Source organism: Geospiza fortis, unplaced genomic scaffold, assembly GCF_000277835.1.
Source record: "Geospiza fortis unplaced genomic scaffold, GeoFor_1.0 scaffold992, whole genome shotgun sequence".
Taxonomy (NCBI): domain Eukaryota; kingdom Metazoa; phylum Chordata; class Aves; order Passeriformes; family Thraupidae; genus Geospiza; species Geospiza fortis.
In genome coordinates, this window is record NW_005054625.1 from 158122 (window position 1) to 172725 (window position 14604).

The 14604-nt window shown below is 55.6% G+C and overlaps 1 protein-coding gene across 2 annotated transcripts in view; it reads left to right on the forward strand.

The window, feature by feature from the left end:
- The first annotated feature begins 2127 nt into the window (after positions 1-2127).
- The window catches only part of STARD3 (StAR related lipid transfer domain containing 3), a 15120-nt gene continuing 2643 nt past the window's right edge, over positions 2128-14604 (forward strand). For both annotated transcript variants that reach the window (XM_031064751.1, XM_005430384.3), the window contains exons 1-13: positions 2128-2375; positions 5416-5493; positions 5689-5766; positions 5858-5911; positions 6005-6122; positions 7073-7168; positions 8065-8120; positions 8798-8890; positions 10055-10117; positions 11090-11185; positions 12091-12170; positions 12489-12593; positions 13695-13788. In XM_031064751.1, coding sequence (XP_030920611.1) covers positions 2163-2375; positions 5416-5493; positions 5689-5766; positions 5858-5911; positions 6005-6122; positions 7073-7168; positions 8065-8120; positions 8798-8890; positions 10055-10117; positions 11090-11185; positions 12091-12170; positions 12489-12593; positions 13695-13788 — 1224 coding nt within the window. In that variant the 5' untranslated portion in view covers positions 2128-2162. The remainder of the gene's footprint in view (positions 2376-5415; positions 5494-5688; positions 5767-5857; positions 5912-6004; positions 6123-7072; positions 7169-8064; positions 8121-8797; positions 8891-10054; positions 10118-11089; positions 11186-12090; positions 12171-12488; positions 12594-13694; positions 13789-14604) is intronic.

The window sequence follows — 14604 nt, forward strand, 5'->3', positions numbered from 1 at the left end:
TTGATGATGAGCTGCACCGGGGTGCTCTGGTGTTGTGTCGCCACGTCCTGCCATGTCCCAACACCTCATTGTGACCCCTCCTGGCATCCCTGGAGCCTCTCCGGGTGATTTTAAAGCGCTGTGAAAGTCGGGGCGGGGCTGCCTAAGTGCAAATTGCTGTAGGAGGGGAGGGGGAGGCGGCGGCAGCCCCGGCCAGGGGGGATTCATTATTTATCCCTCACAGATGTCCTCAACTTTTGTCACTTCCAGCCGGGCCCGGTGCAGGGAGTGGCTGATCCGAAGTGACAAGGATTCCACTCCTTCCCCGAGCTCCTCTGAGAGGGAATAGCAGGGATTTGACAGGAGTCCAGCTTTGCTCCCTTCCCAGCCCCAGCACTTCCCGGGGGTGGGATGCAAAAACTGCTGGTTCAGGGATCCAAACTGGGCCGTGCTCAGCTCCTGCAGGTGCTCCACATCCCTTGGGATTTCCACTCCTCACAGATCTGGGCACAGCCTCGTGACCTTTTTCCTTTTTCCGTGGACACTGCAGCCTGCTGGGTGTCACCAGTGGGATTTCAAAGCTCACTGCTTTCAAACCTCACTGCTTTCCAACATCCCTGCTTCTTCCCAGCAGGCACAGAACTGCCAAGGCAGGAGCTCCCAGCACGAGCAATCCAGGGGGATTTTTTTGGCAACATCCTTGAGCAGGAGGATTGAGGAGTTTGTGGCTGGGGCTGACAGATCCCTGGCCCGACCTGTTCCGTGTTTGTGTCCCCAGCCTGTCACCCTCCCTTCCCACAGGGGCCTCCTTGTGCTGCGCTGACGGAGAGGAAAAATCCCAGCACAATGGTTGGCAGGGCTGCAGGAAAACAGCCCCGGCCTTCCAACACCTGACTCGTGCCGGGACCGTGTGCCCGGCACTGCCAGGCGGGGCAGGACACGAGAGAGATCCTTCCCTGACACGGGGCAGCTCCTTCCCTGACACGGGGCAGCTCCTTCCCTCCTTCCCTGCAGCCTCCCTGCCCCTGGGACACAGAGCAGCTCCTTCCCCGCTCCTGGCTCCTGGGAGATGGAGCAGTTCCTTCCCTGCAGCCTCCCTGCCCCTGGAACACGGAGTAACTCCTTCCCTAACACTGGAACACAGAGCAGCTCCTTTCCTGCCCCTGGAACACAGAGCAGCTCCTTCCCTGCAGGTTCCCTGGCCCTGGCCCTCCCTGGAACAAGGAGCAGCTCCTTCCCTGCCCCTTGGGACATGGGGCAGCTCCTTCCATGCTGCCTTCCTTCTCTGGAACACAGAGCAGCTCCTTCGCTGCTCCTGGGAGAGGGAGCAGCTCCTTCCCTAACACTGGAACATGGAGCAGCTCCTTCCCTCCTTCCCTGCTGCCCTTCTGCCCCTGGAACACGGAGCAGCTCCTTCCCTTACACTGGGAGATGAACCAGCTCCTTCCCTGCTGCCCTCCTTACACTGGGACATGGAGCAGCTCATTCCCTGGCCCTGGAACACGGAGCAGCTCCTTCCCTGCTGCCTCCCTGCTCCTCTGCCTGGCCCATCGGGCCCAGGGCTCTTTCCTGGCTGTGCAGCCTGGGGTCTGTTCCAGTGGGATGCCCAGCTCCTGAGGCTTTGCCTTCCCTGCAGAGGGAAAGGTGGGGTGGCTCCATGATTGCAGGGAGTGCTCCCAAAACATCCTCAGACCCCTGTTCCTGTGTCCACAGTGTCTCCATGGGTTTTGGGACCCCTTTTTCTTTTTCCACAATATTTTCCTGGGGTTTGGGACTCCTTTTTCTCCTTCCACACCATTTTCATGGGGTTTGCAGCTCCTTTCCATGCTGCCTTGGCATCTCCATGGGCTTTGGAGCCCCTTTTCCTACTGCCATGGCATTAAAGCATGGAAATACATATTTTTTAATATCAACTAATATGAAATCTCATCCAGTGCCACCCCTACCATGGCAGGGGGACACTTTCCACTATCCCAGGTTGCTCCAAGCTCCATCCAACCTGGCTTTGGACACTTCCAGGGATCCAGGGGCAGCCCCAGCTCCTCTGGTCACCCTGTTCCAGGGGATGATTTCTCCCTGGGATCCGATTTGCTCCTGGGATTATGAGGATGGGAGCAGGGCCGTGACAAGCCCTCGGTGTGTCCTGCAGGTGACGCTGCCCTGGTGGCCGATGTCCCCAGAGGATGAGCAAGCCCCCGGAGCTGCAGCACGACCTGGAACGAAGCCTCCCTGCCATCGCCTCCATCAGCTCCTCCCTCTCGCAGAGCCAGGGCTTCTCCCCCTATTTCCTCTCCCCGGAGAAGAGAAAAGCCATCTCGGATGTGAGGAGAACCTTCTGCCTCTTCGTCACCTTCGACCTGCTCTTCATCTCCCTGTTGTGGATCATCGAGCTGAATGTGAGTCGGAGGAAGCAAAGCCGGGAATCTTTGCCCTTTTTAAACTCGGTTCCCTGCGTTAATTGCTCTGTTCCAGCGCTCCTGGGACCGACCTTTGTTTGCTGTTCCCAGCGCTGGCCAAGGAGCCGCTGATCTTTAATAGAAACGAAAGTCCAGCTCGTTTCCTGCCCCGGGGCTTTGTCGGGGCTGCCCAGGGTTGTTAACACCTCCCTTTGTTGGGCTGGAACAAGATCCAGGGCCTCTGGAATCACCGAGTTGAGCCAAATTCTCCTCCTGCTCCCCTGGGTTCGCTGCTGCTGTGTTCTCAGAGCATCAGAGGAGCAGGGGAGGATCCTCCAGGGCCTTTGATCCCAAAATTCTGCTGCTAGTCTCAGCTTTGGGAAGCTGGAGGTGCTGCTCCACCTCCCAAGGGACTGTTGAGGGGGTTGTGAGTGGTTTGCTTCTCTCCAAAGCAACTCAGCAGCTGCTGTGTTTGCTCTGTGTTGCAATAACACGGCAAATCCAGTTTATTTACCTCAGTCCCACCAAGTCCAAATCCCTCCCTGGGTTATATATTTTGTTTTTATTTTTCCCTGAACCGGCCCTGGCTGGTTTCAGGTACTCCGTGTCCTCCCCTGGAACACCCAGAGCAGAGATGAACAGATAGAACCCCCTGAGCTCTGCGGCTGCATTTTATCAGCGCTGCATCCTGCTGCTGCTCCCTCAGCAGCTCTTATCTCTCTGCCCTCCTTATCTCTGGCTGTCTGCACTTAACAGACCGTCCAGACCCTGCCCAGAGCCCCCCTGCTCGCCACCCCCCTTAGGAAAAACCACCTCCCAGCCAGCATTCCAGCCGTGCCGATGGTGTCCTGCCCGCCCACTTTGGACCCCAGCCCCCTGCCCTTGTCCCAATCCTCTCGCCGGGAGCTGCTGCAATTCCAAATTCCAGCCCCCAGGAGATAATCCTGGCTCGGTCACCAGGGTGATGCTGAGCGTGGGTGCTGCAGGTAGCCATTAATGAGTGACTAAGTGCTGATATTTGGGCCCCTGAGCTGAAATGCTGCATATTTAAATCCATTAGAGCAGCTTATTTGCCTGGTTATGAAGAGCAACGGTTTGATATCATGACTAATGCCTTTTTTTTTCCTTTTTTTTCCCCCCCTTTTTTTGTATCCTACCGTTTCCTTCACTGTGAGATAAGCCCAGGAAATTGCCCCTCGTTAAAAGCAAACTGTAATTGTGCAGGCTGGGTGCTCAGAGAGCCAGGGAGATGCCTCAGGTGGTTCATCTGCCTGTGTTTGAGCTGAAAACACCCCTCAAAGTGTCTCATCCATCCAGCAGCATCCTGTGGAGTCAGGGGCTGGGGATGAGGCTCTCGGTGGCCACTCAGCAAAGCACAGCCCAGCTTCACCCCCTCTCTTTTTGCCCCTTTGTTTTATATTTATAATTAGATAGATATTTTATATTTATAAAATAGGTATGTTTCTATTTATATATTTCTTTTTGCCCCTTTGTTTTATATTTATAATTAGATAGATATTTTATATTTATAAAATAGGTATGTTTGTATTTATATATTTCTTTTTGCCCCTTTGTTTTATATTCGTATTTGTATAATATTTATATTTTGCCCCTTTGTTTTATATTTATATATGCCAGACTGGGAGAGATCCCTTCCCAATCCCAGTGCTGCCTTTGGAGTGCCAGGACACCCCTCTGCCAGGGACTGGCACCACCAACTGTTCCTCACAGCCCATACACCAGAAACACCAGAAACACCCCCAAAAATCATCACCCAAAGCTCTCCCTTCCTTCCTGCAGCATCCCATGGAGCCACAGAGAGGGGGAAGAGGATTTTGGTGGCCACTCAGCCAAAGCACCCCCCAAAAATCATCACCCAAAGCTCTCCCTTCCTTCCTGCAGCATCCCATGGAGCCACAGAGAGGGGGAAGAGGATTTTGGTGGCCACTCAGCCGAGCTGGCCCAAGTCCTGTGGCCACAGCCCAGCTTCACCCCCCTCTCTTTTTGCCTCCTTCTCCCTGGGTTTGAAGCCAGAGCCCTGACCCACAGGGATCCTTTCCCAGTGGCTGCCCTTGGAGTGCCAGGACACCCTGGCTTGCCAAGGACTGGCCCCAGCTCCAGCAGCTGCTGCCTCTGCCAGCTCCCAGCCAGCTGGGCTCCATCCAAAGCCATAGCCTAAAGGTGAAGCATTTGTTCCAGTTACCTGAGCCCTCCACTTCCTCCCAGACAGCCATTCCAGCCTCCCAGGATTTATGGTGGCCAAAGGAGCAGGGCTGGCAGACCCTGGATTATCTCAGGATGAGTTTTTTCCACGCTGCTGGCAATCCCAGAGTGGTTTTGCCTCTTGCAGCCTGGGCTGTGCATCCCCCTCTCCTCTCTCTTCCCCTTTTCCAGCATGTTTGATCCTGCTGCTTCCCTTCTTCCAGCAGATTTCCTGGAGCACTGCTGTGAGCTGTGGGAAGCCAGCTGGAGGGAGAAGGGATCCCTCAGTGCTTTGCTTTTTAAATCCCCCCCCAGCTCCTCAGTGACCCTGGCAGCCCCCACAGGAAGATGTTGAGTGTGTTAGTGAAGGTTCCTGAGGAACATTTTCCCTGTGGTTTTCCATTTTTTCCCGTGTTTTCTCCCATTCCTCTGGAATCTGGATGAGGTGGGCAGGGACTGGTGGCACTGGCTGTGCTGAGCCAAGGATTTGGGTGTTGGAAATCCCCACCTAAAGGTGTTCAATGTCCCTCCTGAAGGTGTTCAATGTCCCTCCTAAAGGTGTTCAATGTCCCTCCTGTCCCACCTAAAGGTGTTCCATGTCCCTCCTGCCCCACTCATGCTCCTGGAGGGAAACATGGTGTGAATCCATGTGACTCCTGGCACATCCCAGACAGGAAATGTGCCATGGGATCCTGCCTGGTGCTGTGCTGCCAGAGCAGCCCACCCTGGGCCTGTGTGGGACCATTTTTATTCCCTGACCTGGCCATAACCCCGAGCACTGCTCAGCTCTTTCTCCCATCAGTTTCTTATCAGCTTCCTGCTTCCCTGTCTCCCTCAGACCAAGGTGGGCATCAAGGAGAACCTGAAGGATGAAATCATCAACTACAAATTCAATACTTCATTCTTTGATATCTTTGTGAGTATCTCAGCCTCCTGCAGGGCGCTGGAGCTCGGTGGGGCCGGGAGGGTCTGGGCTGTCCCCTTGCCCACCTCGGTGAATCCTCCTGGTGCAGCTTTGACCCAGGAGTTGGCAGCTGTCCCTGCCCTCCCAGCAGCTGGCAGAGGGACAGGGGCAGTGGTGACTGGTGTTGCTGGGTGTTTGTTGTTGCAGCTCTTGGCTCTGTTTCGATTTGTTGTGCTGCTCCTGGGCTACGCCGTCGTGCGCCTGCGCCACTGGTGGGTCATCGCGGTAAGGAGCCAGCCCAGCCTCTCCTCTGGGGGCTTTGCCCTCTCCTCCTGGCCCTCCCAGCGATCTGAGCTCTGGCCACTGTCTTTTTCAGGTCACCACACTGGTATCCAGTGCCTTCCTGATTGTCAAGGTCATCCTCTCCGAGGTTGGTTTCCCTGCAAGGCATTTTGTGATTTCTCAGTGATGTTTTATTCCCTGTTTGGGTCATTCCCTGGGGTTTCTGCTTCTTTCCACACAGCTTCTGACCAAAGGGGCTTTTGGGTATTTACTTCCCATCGTCTCCTTTGTCATTGCTTGGCTGGAGACCTGGTTCCTGGATTTTAAAGTCCTAACTCAGGAAGCAGAAGAGGAACGATGTGAGTATTTTTGCTCCTCTCTGGTAAAATCCAACCAGGCCTGCTCTGGCAGCACCTTGATCTGACATTTCTGGGAAAGGAATTTCCAGGCTGGCTGGGATGGGAAGTGCCTGACTCAGTTTTGTTATGGTCAACAAGTCCCTTCAGGGGTAGAAAATACCAGATTATAAAAAGCATCTTTTAATTGAAGGGAGAAAAAATGTGCCAGATTTCCCAATGGCTGGATCCTGCAGCCAGACGTGCTGGAGACAGAGCTCAGCTCTGCATGGGAGAAAGTGTTTGGAAACAGGGAGGCAAATGCCAGGCAGAGAGCTGGACTCCCTGTCCCTGATATCTGTGTTTGGATCTGGCTGGAGCCCTTTCCAGAGGGGCTGCTGGAGTCACAGACACATTCTGTGGCACGGGGTGAATGATGGGGTGTGAAATTCTGTGGTCTCTGAGGTCACGCTGAGCAGAGATTGGGGCTGACCTCATGCTTCACACATCACCCTGTGGCTTCCAGGGTCCTTCTAGGGAGCTTTGTCCCTGTCCCAGGAGTCACTGGCTGGGAAGTGACACCAAACTTAAGAGGGACATTTGTCAGGCTGGGCTCAATCAGAAGTGCTCTGACTGGAAAGCACCAGAGGATGTTTGGGTCTTGCAAGGAGGCTTTAAATTGAAAAATGATCAAGTGTTTAATGCCTCTATTGGATTAGGCTCAGGTTCCAAATTGCTTCCAGGGGAAGCTCTTATTTAATTAGATGCTTAATCGCCTTTGGATTATTTGACAGGCAGAAGAGCCCATTGATCTCCGGGGCAGATAAAACATCTCAGACAAAAGCTGAGGCAACAGGAGCTGAGGCTGGCTGCTGTCAGTGGGAAAAGACATGGGAAAAACAAGAGAGGGTGTTTTGGCAGGGCTGGGGTCCCACAGCCTGCCAGGTGTTCAATCCTTGTGCTCCCATTCCCAGGGTTCCTGGCAGCCCAGGCTGCAGCCTCGAGGCCTCTGCTGTACCCCCGGGCCCTCTCCGAGGGACAGTTCTACTCCCCACCCGAGTCCTTTGCAGGTAAGGTCACCTGTGCCATCACCTCACTTACCATGCTCATCCCACCATGGAATTCCTCACCTCCATCATCTCTGCCCAGAGCTCTGCCTCGTTATCCCAACCTTGGCAGAGCCTGACACTGAAAACCAGGGTCCCTTCTCAGTGCCTGCACCTCGGCACACTCTCCACTTGGCACCTTTTTATTGGTGCTGCCCTCATCCCTGCCAGCCTGGCTGCAGCTCCCTGGGGAGCTGGAGCTTTGTGTGGGCTTGGGATTAAATGCTCTGAGCTGTGTGCTTGGAAAATGCTGCCCTGGGGTGAGGGCACAGGGGTGGGGATGAGGGCTGGTGGCACTGGAGAGCTCCTGGCGTGGGAGGGGACACCTCAGCTGGGCTGTCCTGCTGTGCCTGACACCTGGGATGAGCCCAGCTCTCCAGAGCAGTTGTCCCAGTGTAGCTGACACCCAGGACAAGCTCAGCCCTCTGGAACATTTTTCCTGCTGTAGCTGACACCCAGGATGAGCCCAGTTCTCCAGAGCAGTTGTCCCAGTGTAGCTGACACCCAGGATGAGCTCAGCCCTCTGGAACACTTTTCCTGCTGTAGCTGACACCCAGGATGAGCCCAGCTCTCCAGGGCAGTTGTCTCAATGTAGCTGACACAGGGATGAGCTCAGCCCTCTGGAATAGTTGTCCCAGTGTAGCTGACACCCAGGATGAGCCCAGCTCTCCAGAACAGTTTTTCCAGTGTAGCTGACACCCAGGATGAGCTCAGCCCTCTGGAGAGCAGTTCAGGCAGACAGGGAGTCATCCTCACTGAGAGCCCTTCCTGCTGGATGAGGGACAGGGATCACCAAAAGGGAGGGAGGTGGTACCTGTGGGGTGTTCATTAACTGTGAGTTAATTGGTGCTTCCCTGCAGGCTCAGACAACGAGTCTGATGAGGAAGGTGTGGGGAGGAAGGCCTTGACAACTCAGGTAAACAGAGCCTGGCCCTGCCCTCAGCTCCAGCTGATCTGGGGCTCTGGGAGTCTCCCCAGTCAGGTTTTGCTGCTGCCCCCATTCCAGACCCCTCAGCTCTGGGGACTCTGGCTGAGCCCTCTCTGTGCCACCACCCAGGAGAGGTCACCTGAGCCCCCCCAGCTTTATCCCCCTTCCCCAGGGCTGTGTGCTCTCCCTGCAGCATCCCACAGGGATTTGTTCTGCCCGTCCCTTTCCCTTCCCTCTTCCATCCCTGGTCCTTTGGTCACATTCTGGGATGGGCATCACCTCACCTGTCCCCTTGGCTTGAGGGGTGGCCCCAAAACCTGGCTGGGCACAGGCTTTGTGCCCTTTTCCAAGAGATCCTGCTCCTGTTGTGGCTCCTCCAGGAAGGAAGCTGCACATCCCAGAGCCCTTTGCCTGCTGGAAACCCTCCTGTAAGGCAGGAGCCATCGGGAGCAGCTGGTGTGTGGATCCAAGCCAGGGCGGGGAGCGTGACTTGGAGCTCCAAAATGAGGCCTCTGTGACCCAAATTAAGAGATTTCTGATCCCCTTTCCCTCTGCCAGCCCGGGGAGGGGGGAGCAGCCTCACACACACACACACACACTCCCCACCTTCCTCCACGCCCAGCTAATGAAATCTAAAGGTAAAATCCTCCTTTTTTTTTCCCCAGGAAAAGGAGTATGTCCGACAAGGCAAAGAGGCCATGGAGGTTGTGGACCAAATCCTCGCCCAGGAGGAGAACTGGAAGTTCGAGAAAAACAATGCAAGTGTGGTTTTTTTTCCTCCCCAGCTGGCAGAGGGCATGGATGGCTTAGCAAAAACCAGGACAAACGAGGCTTTGGAAACCTCCTTGCGCCATGAAAAATTAACAAGCGTTACAATTACCTGATTGAATTAGGAATCTATTCCAGTTCAGTTAAATGTAAAATCCCCCTCTTATTTAATTAGACCTTTAATTGCCTTGCAGTTTGACAGGAGAGGGCCCTTCCCTCCTCCCTCTGTCCGGAGGGTGGGCAGGGGTGGCCAGGTCACCTTTGGGATGCAGAGCCATGGGAAGGAGCAGGGGAATGTTGGTCCCACAGCTCCAGTTCTGCCCTTGCTCCATGGCCAGGTGTCTTTGAGCCTGCTGGGGGCCCAAACTGGAATCTTTTGAGCCTGCTGGGGGCCCAAACTGGAGACTTGGCCCATGTGGGGCACTCCAAAGCCACTGGTGTCCCCTTTCCCCAGCACCTGGAACCTGGGGTGTAAATTTGAGATGTGGCTCTGCCTACTCCAGACTTTTCTGGGGTGCACAGAGCTCTTTTTTCTCTCTGAAGAGTGGAGAGAAAGAGGAGGGATTTGCCCCTCAAACCCAACCTTGTTTCACAAGGTTCAAACACAACTGGGGGGTGCGAATCCTGCAAACTGCTGTCTCATCTGGTGTTTCAAATTCCCCTGTCAAGTGATCCTTTGTCTGATGCCAAACTAGCTGGGCAGATTGTTTTCTTTTTCCAAAGGGGGATGGATTTAAATAGACTAATCAGAGTTTAACACAGGGCTAACGATGAAAGGTTTTCATCTGCCCATCCCCAGCCCCTCCAGGGAGGCTCCTCTCAGCCATAGGTAACACCAGCAGCTCTGGCAGCACACCCCTTTTGCACCCCAGTGCTGCTACAAAGAGAATGTGACCTTGACGTGGGGTTTGCAGCCTGGCACGGGGTGGATTCTTTTTCTGTCTCATCCCTGCTGCCTCTCTGGATATTGTTTTGTTGATGGAAATTTAGGCACGGCCAACTGAAATGTGCCTGGGGCGGTTTCTGTGCTGAGGTCGCTGCTTGGTGTGGGGAGTAGGGGGTGACAGGAGCCTCAGAGTTTTAGCAAACTTCACCCTAAATAGAAACAATCCCTTTTTACTGATAAAAACACAACTTTCTCATCTCTTGCACAGGACTTTGGTGATGTTGTTTACACTTTTGAAATCCCTTTCCACGGCAAGACCTTTATTTTAAAGGTAAGAACATCCTCGGGCCCATTCCTTGGTCTCTTTGGCACGGGGGAAGAGCCACAGCTCAGCTTTCAGCACAGGTCAGGCTGCAGAACACGCTCCCTGTGCTGGAGACAGATGAACAGCACTGGGGAATCTCTCCAGGAAAACCCCTTGGCCAGCAGACAAACTCCCCAGTAAATATCCAAGGCCCCAGACTCCACTGGTAGAATCGGGAGCAGGTGACTGCAAGAGTCGCTTCCAACCTCAGCATCTCGGACTAATCTGACCAAGGAGGCTAATTGGAACTAATTGCCAGCAAGGCCAGGGCTGAGTGTGCCTCTGCTGCTGCCTGGCACCGGGCAGAGCAGCTCAGAAGTGCCTTGCTCTGTGCCCTCTCCCAAGCTGGAGTGCCTTGGCTGGGAACCACGTTTTAATGAAGCGTCGGTGCTGCCGTGGCTTTTCTTTGTTCCAGTGCATATGTTGCCTCGCTGGCAGGAGCTGCCAGTGGAGCAGCTCTGTGTTCACCAGCAAAAGCTGGATGGTCCCACTTTGCTGCATGAACTGTTTGCCTCTGAAGATCCCTGCTCCCGTGGGGATTGGGAGAGAATGGAATGGATGCTGTGTGTGCTGGAGCTTGGAATGGCTTGGGAAAAAAAAAAACAAACAAAACAGTCAAAAATGCAACTTCTCAAAGCAATGGTGCATGGGGAGCTGCTGGGGGTGGGAGAGGGGCAGACAGACAGGCAGAGCTCAGTGGCTCCCAAATCCTGAGGTCTGTGTGTCCTCCCTGACCCCACGGGTGCCCTCCAGGCCCCTGGGAGCTCTGGGACACAGAGGTGACAGCCATGGCTTTGCATGCAGGGGTGCCAGACTGGCCTCACCTCTCCCCTCACCTGTATTCCCACTTGTCCTTTGTGGTTTTGCCCTGTTTTCCTTAAAAATAACACCCCCAAGGGGAGCAGAGGGGCTGGCTGACTGCTCTGGCTGTGTCCTCAGGCTTTCCTGCAGTGCTCCCCTGAAATGGTTTACCAGGAGGTGATTCTGCAGCCCGAGAAGATGATCCTGTGGAACAGAACAGTGGCGGCTTGCCAGGTGAGCGTGCTGGACAAAGATGGCTTAATCACAGGAGCTCCTTGGAGCGGAGAGAGCTGGAGCTTCCCCATCCAGCACAGGCTGCTGGCAGGGCTGGAGCTGAGCTGGATCCCAGGCACCGAGGCGTTAAATCTGCGCCGCTCATCCGTGCGCTCCAGCCGGCTGCACGCCTGGGCCCGGCCAAGAGCCCGAGAGGTGGGCAGGACAGGGGCCAGGGCTGAGCCAGACCTGCTGGGGGGGGTCTGAGCCTCATGGAGAGGAGCTGGAGGTGACACCAGTGCCCCCCAAAAACTCAGGAGATGAAGCCGTGCACCCACCGCTCGGCCCAAAAGATCGGTGCTGATTTAGGGGAGGGGCTGTGGCCTCTTGGTGTGCAAGCTTGGAGGCACAATCTGAGCAAATCTCCTTTCTTTTGAGAGAGGTGGGCAGGGACAGGGGCCAGGGCTGAGCCAGACCTGCTGGGGGAGGTCTGAGCCTTGTGGAGGGAAGCTAGAGGTGACACCAGTGCCCCCCAAAAACTCATGAGACAAATCCATGCATGCACCGCTCATCACCCTCTGGCCCCAAAGATCCCAGTGCTGATTTAGGGGAGGGGCTGTATCCTCTTGGCATGTGCACGCTTGGAGACACAATCTGAGCAAATCTCCCTTCTTTTGGGAGAGGTGGGCAGGGACAGAGGCCAGGGCTGAGCCACACCTGCCTCTGCCTGCTGAGGGGGTCTGAGCCTCGTGGAGAGGAACTCGGGAGACGAACCCACGCACGCACCGCTCGTCACTCTCTGCCCCAAAAGATCCGATCCCAGTGGTGATTTAGGGGAGGGGCTGTATCCTCTTCGTGTACAGGCTTGGAGACACAATCTGAGCAAATCTCCCTTCTTTTGATTTATTTCCTCTGCTCTTCTCCAGATCTTGCAGCGGGTTGAGGACAACACGATCGTCTCGTACGACGTGGCGGCCGGAGCTGCTGGTGGGGTGGTGTCCCCAAGGTCAGTTCATCCCACACTGCCCCTAAACACCCCCAAACCATGGGGAGACCCCTCTGGGAATGCTCTGAGCTGCTGGTCTCACCGTGGTAGGGCTGGTTGGCTGTGCAGGTAACTCTTCCAAGGGTGAGCAGCCCCTGAAATTTCCTCCTGGCAGGATTCTCCAAGCTCCAAACCTCGCTCAGTCAGGCTCCCAGATATCTTGGCTGTGCCTCCTTGTGTCGACACAGCCCTGCCACAGCCTCTCGCTGAGCAGCCCAAAGAGAGGGATCTGCCCCCCTCCACATCCCTGGTGTGTTTTTAAGGCCTTTCTTTGCACAGGGATTTCGTGAACGTGCGTCGGATCGAGAGGAGGAGGGACAGGTACGTGTCCTCAGGGATGTCGACCACGCACAGCCTGAAGCCTCCGCTCTCCAAGTACGTCAGGTGAGAGGCAGGTGCTGTTTTTTCAGCTGGGATCACGCACTTCTCCAGAGCTCCAAGCTTCACTGCAAGCCCTGCTGCCTTGCTGGCAGGATTTGCAGGAAGCTGAGCTATTTGTGGAGCTGAACCTCGCTTCCCTTGTTCGTCTCCCTTTGTTCGAGAAACTCTCTGTGCTGTCAGCGGTGCTGGGGCGTTTCCCAGCTCAGGGGAGTGGAGGTGCTGACCAGTAACAAACTCCATCCCAGTCCCACATCCTGTTTATGTAACAGTAAATTCCCAAACAGGAATTTCTGAGGGGCAGTAAACAGCTGGATGTGGCTCTGAGCCTCTCACATGCTCCTCATAAACTGAATTTGAGGCATTGAGGGATGAAACGAGGATGGAGCAGCTCCCAAAATCTCAGCAGGGCTTTGGCCTCTCCCCTTCCAGAGGGACAGGCTGGTGATGGATCCCAGCAGGGTCAGGCACATCAGACAAGGACTCCTTGTTCCTGCCAGGGCCCAGCTGTGCTGCTGCACACTCCGACTTCAGTTTTCTCAATAATCTGGTTAAAGTAATTGACATTTTATCTCAGAGCTGTTGGAGCTGCCTGAGTCTATTTAGGAACTGGGGACTTCAGGGCCTGGAAAAATCCTTTAAGGAAGGCACACAGCAAAAATAGCGTGTTCTGAAGAGGGAAGGGAAATCTGTATTTGGGCTGTGTGTGCACAGCTCCCGTCTCAGAGACAGATCAGATGGTGCTGAGAAGGATCTGGGGGCTGGAGTGACAAGTGCTGAGCCTGTCCTGAGCACACAGAGCTTCCTGGGACCTCTTGTTTGCTCCAGGGAAAGCTTCCCACGAGGAGCAGCTGGCACAGTGCAGAGGCAGAGCTGCTGCTCCACCAGCAGCCCTGGCACCAGCACTGCCAAGGCACCTGTGGGAAAGCTGCCCTGCCGTGCTGGCTCGTGTACCTGGAGCCAAGGCACACACCTTCCCAGGCTCCCAGCATCTGCTCCTGCCCCACTGGGCTCTGCCCTTCGCTGCCAGGCTCAGCTCCATGCAGTGCATCCACAGAGAATCCCAGCCAGAATTCCAGCCTGACTCTCTTGGCTTTTCCTCCGCAGGGGTGAGAATGGACCTGGAGGATTCATCGTGCTGAAATGTCCCAGCAATGCCAAGGTCTGCACCTTCATCTGGATTCTCAACACAGATCTGAAGGTAAAAGGCAGTTCCTGGGTGAGGCAGCTGAGTCCCATCCCCAGCACAGCCCAAGGCCCTGCTCCAGCATCCCAGCAGCCACACAAGTGGCCCCTTGGCAAGCACTGCCCTGAAGGGACTCAGGCTTGGCAAGTGAGGGGTTAAACTCCTCCGAAATCCCCCTCCTTTCCCAGCGGGAGTTTGGGAAGCTCTTCCTTATTTCAGGTCTCACTTAGGGGTGTCACCTTTGAGTGCAGGACTGGGTGAGGCAACTTTGGTGCCGGGAACGCTCCAGAGGGGCTCCAGAGCCCCCAGGCACGACCATAACCTCCCAAAACCCTCCCCAGCGGGGGAAGAACGAACCGCCCCGGCTCCGGAGCTATTTGTGGAGCTGCCTGTCCTTGCCGGTGTCCCGGCAGAGCACGGCGGGACCGGGATGGGGCGGCAGCGGCAGCGGTTGGCGTGGTAACGGCGCTGCCGCAGCAGCACAAAGGCTCCATTCATTCATCCCTCGGCTGTGCTGCAGCGCTGCTGCCCCCTCCTCTCTCCTCCCCTCCCCTCCCACGGCCCCTTCCCCTCCCCCTGAGCCCAGCCAAAAGCTTCGGGAAAAGGTTTGGGAAGCGCCCAGAGCAGCGTGGAGCAGATCCTGCCCACCCTGTTGTGCCCAGGGGTGTTTTCCTCCCCCCAGGGATGTTTTCCTCCTCCCGTGGATCTGTTGTCCATCACGGTTTTGGGGCAGGGGGATGGATATCAAACCCCCCCGTGGTGGGGCTTGGGAAGAAAAGAGTTTCCTTGTCCTTGTGCTTGTGCCGGCGCCGCCTCCGCCGTGGAAGGAAT